The following is a 9153-nucleotide window of genomic DNA, read 5'->3' as shown; positions in this document are numbered from 1 at the left end:
TATTTTTCTAAGAGACTTACATAATCCTTCAACATTAAAGACTCTACTTTGGCCCTCTTAACCTCATCTCTTCTAAAGTGCTGCTTACGTTTAGAGTGAAAAGGACACCTGTTAATGTTTTATCCAGGTTGTGGTTCAGTGCTGTGTCTATGGATAGAGTGGATAGAACTCTCATGCAGGCAGCATCAAAACGCATATATCTGTGGGAATAAGTTGGCTTCTTGAATGCAGACTGCAAAGCCCAATGACACTACTGTGAAACAGTATGGAAGAGTAGAACATGAGGGAGAGAAGTAAGAGAAGTTGGAATATGACAGAGCACAAAATACATCGAAAAGACAATAGAGTGGAAAGGACTGAGGAAAATGTCACAAGAATACATAGTTAAAGGGAAAGGAGAAGATAGAAAGGGACACAACAGGAAAAAGGAGTCAGAGATGGGAAACAAAAAAGAGAAGTGAATCCATGATAAAGCAATTAGGTAAAAAGATAATGAGAGGCCAGTGGCAGAGGACTTAGAAAAAAAGAGATCAAGAGAAAAAATACCTTCTCCCCTGCCCACAGTAAGAGCCTAATTCAGGGCACTTAAATAGAAGGATTTTGCATTGCTCAGTGTATAGCTCCAAATTAAGGTTGTCGTGTCCTGTGAAGTGTTCAAGCTCTCAGCTGCATAACGCACCAAACCTTCTCTGTGTTGCAAGACACTGATGGACGATTTTTCTCATTATTGATGCTTATAGAGGGTTTAAAACAAGTTGATACTGGTGCAATGGAAGCCTATGAAATGACTATAGGCAAGGGTATGCATGCTCCAGCCAGGCTCTCTCTCTCACAGCCACAAACACTAGTAAAGGTGCCCCTCAGGCTTAAAACAGAAGTGTTAAAAGTAGAGCAAGTGGCAAGATGATGGACAGCAAGTGTTAAGAATATATTGACTGGACAAGCGTCTCTTCCTCAGGCAATTGTGAAGTCACCATCAAAAGTCTAGAGACGAAAAATAGACTGCAGAGGCCAGACTTCTTTGGATAGTTCTTGATAACCTCCATGATGACAAAAGCCACTCTGACATCGGGTGCCAGTGGCTAAGCTGACTGGCAACAGGAGGGATGTCTAAAAGAAGCAAAGGTGAGTGGAGACCAGGCATGCAGGATCTCCTCATTCAGGCTGTACCTCCGGGAAACCACAATCCCTCTTTGGAGCACCGGCTGCCTCCATTGTGTCCAATTCGTGAGTTCACGCATGTTCCCCTAAAGCGCTTCGTGGTTTGAAGCTACATATTCAAGGAAAGGCCCAGATTCTGAAGGCAGGACACTCTGCCAAGAACTCAGGATAGCTCTTCCAAACAACTGCTGGAGGCAGCAAATGGGGTGAAGCCGCCAGTGCATAGAAGCAGGTATCCTGCTCTGAAGATGCCAGGCTTAGGAACCTGTGGAAAGAGGAAGAAGACAGAGCAAATGTTAAACCGAATACACAGTGTCAAATGGCCCTCATTTTCCACTTGACTCCAAGTGGAAGATTAGTCAGTGAATCTAAAGGCAACATCTCTGAAATCAGGCATCAAATATTCACAATTTCCATCTTTAAAAAAAAAAGTGTTTGATTTTCAGAAGAGCTGTCTAGTATGATATAGACAAGAGTATACAGAACTTTAAAAAGCAAATCTGTATTGTTTATTGGTGTGTACATCGTCTACATAGTGCTCAAATCCATTCCTAGATTCTTTCTATGGACAATGTTGGAAATGTGATGTTTTTATAATTACCTGCATTTGAGTGACAAACATGGAACGTTTTTGGAACAAATTCAAGTTTTCTTAATTATATCAAAATGAATTTCGCAAAAAAACAATCAAACAAGGTGATTCAGTTGCAGAAATGCGCCCAGATGATCAGTAATTAAACTAACAGAAAGTATTATTAGATTCAATACTCTCACATTCATATTTGATAGCTTATTACAAGTGCACTTGTACACAAGTGCAGCTTTGATTACCAAACTATTACTTATAACATAAAAAAGATATGATAGTTCCGTTATGTGGCCCTTTAAGGTGTCAGATAAAACTACAGTACTACACATTCAGTGGCCTAGTTACGAGAATGTCACACAATGCAGTGCAGTAAGTCACCTTGCTGTGCTGCACTGCATTCCAAATCACTGAATGGCTGCCCCTAGTTGGATACAACAAAAAGATATTTTTCTATTTCCAGCTCGAGGTTTTTTTTCCATAACCTCAACCACAGTTCCCTCTATGACCAATTCTCACGCAACCTTTTCCACACTAGAGGCGAGGAGTTACGCATCTGTTTGGATAAGGAAGCAGGGGACAAGGAAATTGCGGTCGCATATCAAACGGTTTGCCTCCAGATTATGACTGACTTAACAAATAACAGTAAAGTTAAAGACTCAGGATCTACTGGGTGGTTCGACCGTAACTGTTCAACATGTAACCGCAAATTGAAGGAGGCCCTGAAATGTATGCCCACTGATAGGAAACGAGTAGCTTTTTTAAGGAAAGCTTATAAAGGAGCAGTAATGCAGAGGAGGCGGGAGATTAGGGAGGATGCCTGGGCAGAACTGACCTCTATAGACGTCATAAAAATAGTGCAAAATTCTGGAGAGTGATTAACCAACCATACTTCTCAGACTCAAGCAATAATGTCTTAGATTGCGGCATCCAAGAGGACAAGTGGTTTTCACATTTCAAATTAGTTTACGAACACATGTCCGTAGGAGGCGACAACAGTAGCAGGGGGTCTACTTCCTCTTATTCCCTAGAAGTGAACGAGGCAGAGGTGGCCGAAGTCATCAATAAAATGACTAGTAATAAGGCCCCTGGCCCTGATGGTGTGCCAGCTGACCCTTTTAAGTCTGATATAGAGACATGGTCTAAAGTTTTAACCAATATTTTCAATAGAATTCCAATAACAGGGATCCCTAAGACCTGGTCGCAGTCGGTAATTGTCCCCATTTTCAAAAAAGGTAACAGAGGAGAGCCAAGCAATTACCGCCCAATCTCCCTTATAGATTCTGCAGTAAAGGTACTTGGTAGGGTGGTATTATCTAAATTATCTGATTGGCTCGAGGACACAAACACCCTCGCTCCCGTACAGTACGGGTTTAGAAAGGGACACAGTACCATTGACCAGAGCCTTAACCTTCAATTGTTAATTGGAAAGTATACCTTAGCAAAGCCAGGATGCCTGTACATAGCCTTTATGGACCTGTCCTCGGCCTTTGATCGAGTAAACAGGTCCAAGCTTTGGGAATTACTTTTCAAAATGGGTATCGATGAAAACATAGTGGCCCACATGCATCAAGCATTTTTGCAGTCGCAGACGGTGCGATTCCTTAAAATCGGCCGTTTGCGAATGCAAAAGTGCTTGTTGGGATGCATCATGCCATTTTAGAAGTCGCATCTTTTTTACGATTTCTAAAATTGCGTTAGCATTTAAGAAATCGCAATTGTGCGATTTCTTAAATGCTATGCATCATTATAGAAAAATATGCGTTTTTTTAAATTGGAAGTGCAATTTACCACGAAGTTCAACTTCGTGGTAAATTGCGAAATTGATTCAAAATGCACAAAAATGCATTTTTTAAACTGTAAAGTTACACACACACATGTCCTTAGGACATGTGTGTATGTAACTTATGCTGAAAAGTACATTTCAGGGGTGCATGGGGGGGTCCTTTGGACCCCCCCCTGCACCCATGAAATTTTCTAAGTGCCACTCGCAATTTCCATTGACTCCTATGGGCTTTTTGGCCCATAGGAATCAATGGGAATTGCGAAAATTAAGTTAAGAAATCGGTATTTCTTTGGGATTCGGTAAAAAATGCGATTTTTACCGAATCCCACAAGAATACCGAAAATATTGATGCATATCATTTTGCATTTCTTAATTTGCGATTCCTTATTTTTCGCAAATTAAGAAATGCAAAAAGACACAATGATGCATGTGGGCCAGTATACTTTCTTGCTGACCTCCATCGGGATCTCACTGCCACAGTGAGATACGATCGGAAGGGGAATAGGACAGGTGAGATTGGAATATCTAATGGGGTCAGGCAAGGTTGCATACTAGCCCCATTATTATTTACTTTATATATTAATGAACTAGCAAGCGTTCTGGGAATAGCCTGTAAAGATATCCCAAAGGCAGGCAAGTTTTTATTGCCCGCTCTGTTATATGCGGATGATGCCGCTCTTATATCGCGCACACCAGTGGGTTTACAAAGTCTTTTAAACACATTTTATGAGTTTATGTCCGCTTTGGACCTTGGTGTCAACTACACTAAATCCCATGTTATGGCCCTGGGCACGAGGGGCAGGCAAAGGAAGCTGATGACCTTACATTGCAATGGAAATAGGCTATCCAGGGTATCCAAATTCCCATACTTAGGGGTAGTCTTTGATGAAAAATCCACCTGGCTTCCCCAACTAGTGGAGAAGAGAAACGCATTTGTAAGATCTATCTCGGCTGTTTTGAGCTTTTCTCGCAAACTGGGAGTAAAACCACTGGAAGCAGTATTAAAAGTTTATGACGCCAAATGCTTCTCTATTGCAATGTATGGTGCAGACTTATGGGGATTTAAGAATGTTAAGCGGCTACAAGTGGCAGAGGACACATTTTTAAAGTCTATCCTCTCTGTCCCTCAATCAACACCATGTTTTATTGTCCACCAAGAGTGTGGAGTGGGCTATCTAGAAGATCGAATTGCTATTGCCCCCCTTTTGAAGTGGATCTCGGTATGGTTAAACCAAGAGGTTGAGGTAAATCATGAGATTTTGAAGGATTGCCTTAGACTAGCACATTGGGACTCTATTCCATGGTTAAGCTATGTGAAAAAAACTGCAGTCTCATTAGGACGTCTGGAACTTTTTGAGGAACCATCTAAACTGGTTAAAGCAGATATAAAATGGGTTAAGACTAACTTTAAACTCCACAGAGGGATGGATAGAGAGGCTTCGGAGTTGATCAAGCCATCTGTGAGATCCCATCAGTTGGTTGTTACATCGGATGACGATCTAGAACTATATTTGAAAGTTGTCAATAATGCCAACCATAGATATCTTTTAACTAAGTTCAGATTAAATAAGATTCATTTACTTATCTCTGGGAGGACATGTTGGACTAAGGAGATAGACCTGAAAGTATGCACCTGTGACGGTTTCTCAATAATGGATACGGCCCACTTTATGTTCTTTTGTGGGCACCTTAGGGAGATACGGAAAAAATGTATTGTACCACTGTTAAAGGACAAGGGGTTTAAACAAGTGAAACCTGCGCTTTTATATCTCCAATTGTTGTCCAACACATGGGAAATTTTTAATGTTGCCACCTTCTTAAATACAGCTATGAGAATGAGGGAATTAATTAAATAGTTGGAGACGATACCAAGGAAACTGTTAAATAACAGATTTATGGGTTCTTAAATTAGACAAATTGCTGTAGTTTTAAAATCATTATCTTTTGTAGTGTATTTCTTTTCCAGTTGATAATGTATTGTTTCTGAAGGTTAATTCATATTGTATTTTGAATGTCTCTTTTCTTCTTTTTTTTTTGTGGTATGTTTACTTTTATGGTTTTCTGTATAAACCGAATAAAGTATTTGAATTTGACCAATTGGTCGCTTTGCTGTTGTGTATCCTAATTCTAAAATAAACTAAAAATAAACTACCATCAACAGCCCACCCATAAACTGAAAAAAGTGTGGGGAGGAAAGGAAGCACCTCACGGTTGCAACACCAAGGGGGACGCTGACTGGCACTCGCCAGCAAACCCACTTCTCATCATTGGTTGCCTTCTTTCCAAAAAAGAAATGTGTCTGCACTTGAGAAAAAGACCTCAACCCAATGAAACCAAACAATAGAAAGAACCTAAATGTGAATATACTTCCTATATGTGCTATAACAATGCACGTGTTTAAGGACCCCGTGAGAATATATAGAAATAATCCTCACCGTTTAAAAATTGGTAAAGCTTACTTGCTTATAATAACTTTTATTCCGTGCTGTAGGCTCTTCCACATTAAAAATGACTCATGTAGAGCCATAATCAATCGTTAATAGCCAACATGTTTCGTTGCTGTTACAAATGTTAAGCAACTTCTTCAGGGCTAGGGATCCAGATTAAACTTTCATGGAAGGTTCACATCAAACCTGTGATGGTAGTAAAAGACAAAGAAGACAGGGAGCACCATCTGTAAATCACATAACACACTCAATAGTGCCATGGTATTTCACACAAATAGTTAAAAATTAAAAATTCCAGTACCATTAGGTTACGTCAAGACTGCATACCTGCAACCTTAACACGCGGGGAACACGCGTCAGCTGAGCACATACCCGCGGGGTGACTGCCTAAGGATCTTATCACCTACGCAAATTCAAGAGACAGAGCAACCATGTGACTTTCAATGTTAGCCCACATGACCCCCATAGGAGCGAGGTACTCTTCATCCACATCACGCATTTATTTTAAACAGAGAGACTTAAAATATTTTATGCACTTATTATTAAGGAGAAGCCCTCAGGCGTCAGAATGGCGCATATATCCATAACACAGCTGTTACAAAATACACTCCATTGTTAGGGCAAGTAATATAACCATATAAACTGTTACCAAGGCGCGTTTGTCTATATTGCACAAGCTGTAACTTATACCCCATATCGTGGCCCCCTCTTTGGAATGTCAGTGCACAGTTTGCCAAACAGAATATCTACTTCTTTTAGAGTTTCTGCAAAAGTATGACTCCCCGCCCTCCGTAACGAGCAGTTATGCCCCGCGTGAAATCGCCATGCCCATCAGTCATTTACTCCCTTACCGAGACCTCGAAACGGCAGCGTTTAATATTACTTGCCCCAACAATGGAGTGTCTTTTGTAACAGCTGTGTTATGGATATATGCGCTATTCTGACGACTGAGGGCTTCTCCTTAATAATAAGTGCATAAAATATTTTAAGTCTCTCTGTTTAAAATAAATGCGTGATGTGGATGAAGAGTACCTCGCTCCTATGGGGGTCATGTGGGCTAACATTGAAAGTCACATGGTTGCTCTGTCTCTTGAATTTGCGTAGGTGACAAGATCCTTAGGCAGTCACCCCGCGGGTATGTGCTCAGCTGACGCGTGTTCCCCGCGTGTTAAGGTTGCAGGTATGCAGTCTTGACGTAACCTAATGGTACGGGAATTTTTAATTTTTAACTATTTGTGTGAAATACCATGGCACTATTGAGTGAGTTATGTGATTTACAGATGGTGCTCCCTGTCTTCTTAGTCTTTTACTACCATCACAGGTTTGATGTGAACCTCCCATGAAAGTTTAATCTGGATCCCTAGCCCTGAAGAAGTTGCTTAAAATTTGTAACAGCAACGAAACATGTTGGCTATTAACGATTGATTATGGCTCTACATGAGTCATTTTTAATGTGGAAGAGCTTACAGCACGGAATAAAAGTTTTTATAAGCAAGTAAACTTTATCCATTTTTAAATGGTGAGGATTATTTCTATATATTCTCACGGGGTCCTTAAACACGTGCATTGTTATAGCACATATAAGAAGTATATTCACATTTAGGTTCTTTCTATTGTTTGGTTTCATTGGGTTGAGGTCTTTTTCTTAAGTGCACGCACATTTCTTTTTTGGAAAGAAGGCAACCAATGATGAGAAGTGGGTTTGCTGGTGAGTACCAGTTAGCGTCCCCCTTAGTGTTGCAACCGTGAGGTGCTTTCTTTCCTCCCCACACTTTTTTCAGTTTATGGGTGGGCTGTTGATGGTAGTTTATTTTTAGTTTATTTTAGAGTTAGGATACACAACAGCAAAGCGACCAATTGGTCATAGAGGGAACTGTGGATGAGGTTATGGAAAAAAAAACCTTGTGCTGGAAATAGAAAAATATCTTTTTGTTGCATCCAACTAGGGGCAGCCATTCAGTGATTTGGAATGTGTTGAGTGGGGGGCTGGCTGTCCTGTTGTTTCCCCCTTTAGCTCCTATATTATTGATGTGCTGCATTGCATGATAGGCAAAGGGCATGCATATTACATATTTAAGGCAATACGGTGCATTCCTGTTTTTTCCTCTACACTGGCACTCTTTTGGCAGCCTATGGCCAACGTAGGCATCATTGCACCATTATGCAAGTGTGCCTGAGTTGCAGGCAGGATTGTTTTTATGCAGTAAGGGACACCTTCCTGCACAAAAACAATCCTGAAAGGCATATTCCTCTTTCTAGTATGCTGCAGAATGCAGCTTACATAGAAGGAGGAATTAACAAGGAGAAATAAAGATATTTCTTCTCGTTACACCTCTCCTGAAAAAGTGTATCTTTTTGGAACAGTCTCAGGTCTACATGTTCTAGTAAATCTGGAAATGCTTACAAATCCATGCAACGCCTCCCCAGGCCAGAGTAAGGCAACGCAGCGGTTTACATGGTGTTGACTTACTCCAGATTTATAGGGCCATTCAGGGCCACGCAAAGTGGCATTGCATGGCTTCATAAATCACATTTAAGGTTTGTGTGGCTCTAGCACCATGTTTCATGGTGCTAAAGTGACGCAACCGGCTCATAAATAGGCCCCTTATTTCTTTCTGACCAGTGGGCCAATTTTATGGACAATCGCACAAAGTTGCTTCCCACACTGCCACCCACCTTTTTGCTGTCCTGATTTCTCCTAGAACCCCTTATGGGCTGGTGTGGTACCTGGGGTGTCCAAAAGAAGAATCTTCAGGTCAATGGTGCTTTACGTGCTATGCTTAAGTCACTCCTCTTTTGCTCTGATGCCAGCACCTACTACTGGGCCATCCAGACCACTAGGGGTGCTGCTCTCATCTGGCTCCGCTTGCCCACTGGGCTAGAAGCCTCTTGTGGTGTCCTGTTTTCCACCATGTATGTTTTTGTCAGCGGGATATAGAAGGGAGGCATATGGTCTGCTTTAATGTGTGTATGTACACCATGACTTCCAGCTTAGCCGCAGTTCCCATGTAAGAAGCAATGTATGAAGTCAGACAGTATCTAGTCTAATGGTTTGCACAACAGAGTAAGAGTCTGGAATGAAAAGAAAATTGGTTCCACAAAGGCTGCCTTTGTGTCAATAAACAGAAGCTTTTTCCACATGGTTTTATTCCTTACCGTTCCTATGACTGGAG

At 41.1% G+C, this 9153-nt stretch overlaps 1 protein-coding gene across 1 annotated transcript in view; it reads right to left on the bottom strand.

Moving 5' to 3' along the window:
• Positions 1-1187: 1187 nt before the first annotated feature.
• DMPK (DM1 protein kinase) overlaps positions 1188-9153 on the bottom strand; it is a 1011012-nt gene continuing 1003046 nt past the window's right edge. The window contains exon 15 of the mRNA XM_078660914.1: positions 1188-1426. Coding sequence (XP_078517040.1) covers positions 1325-1426 — 102 coding nt within the window. The 3' untranslated portion in view covers positions 1188-1324. The remainder of the gene's footprint in view (positions 1427-9153) is intronic.

The sequence above is a fragment of the Lissotriton helveticus genome, chromosome 9 (genome assembly GCF_964261635.1).
Source record: "Lissotriton helveticus chromosome 9, aLisHel1.1, whole genome shotgun sequence".
Lineage (NCBI taxonomy): Eukaryota > Metazoa > Chordata > Amphibia > Caudata > Salamandridae > Lissotriton > Lissotriton helveticus.
This window is presented reverse-complemented; position numbering and strand designations above follow the sequence as displayed.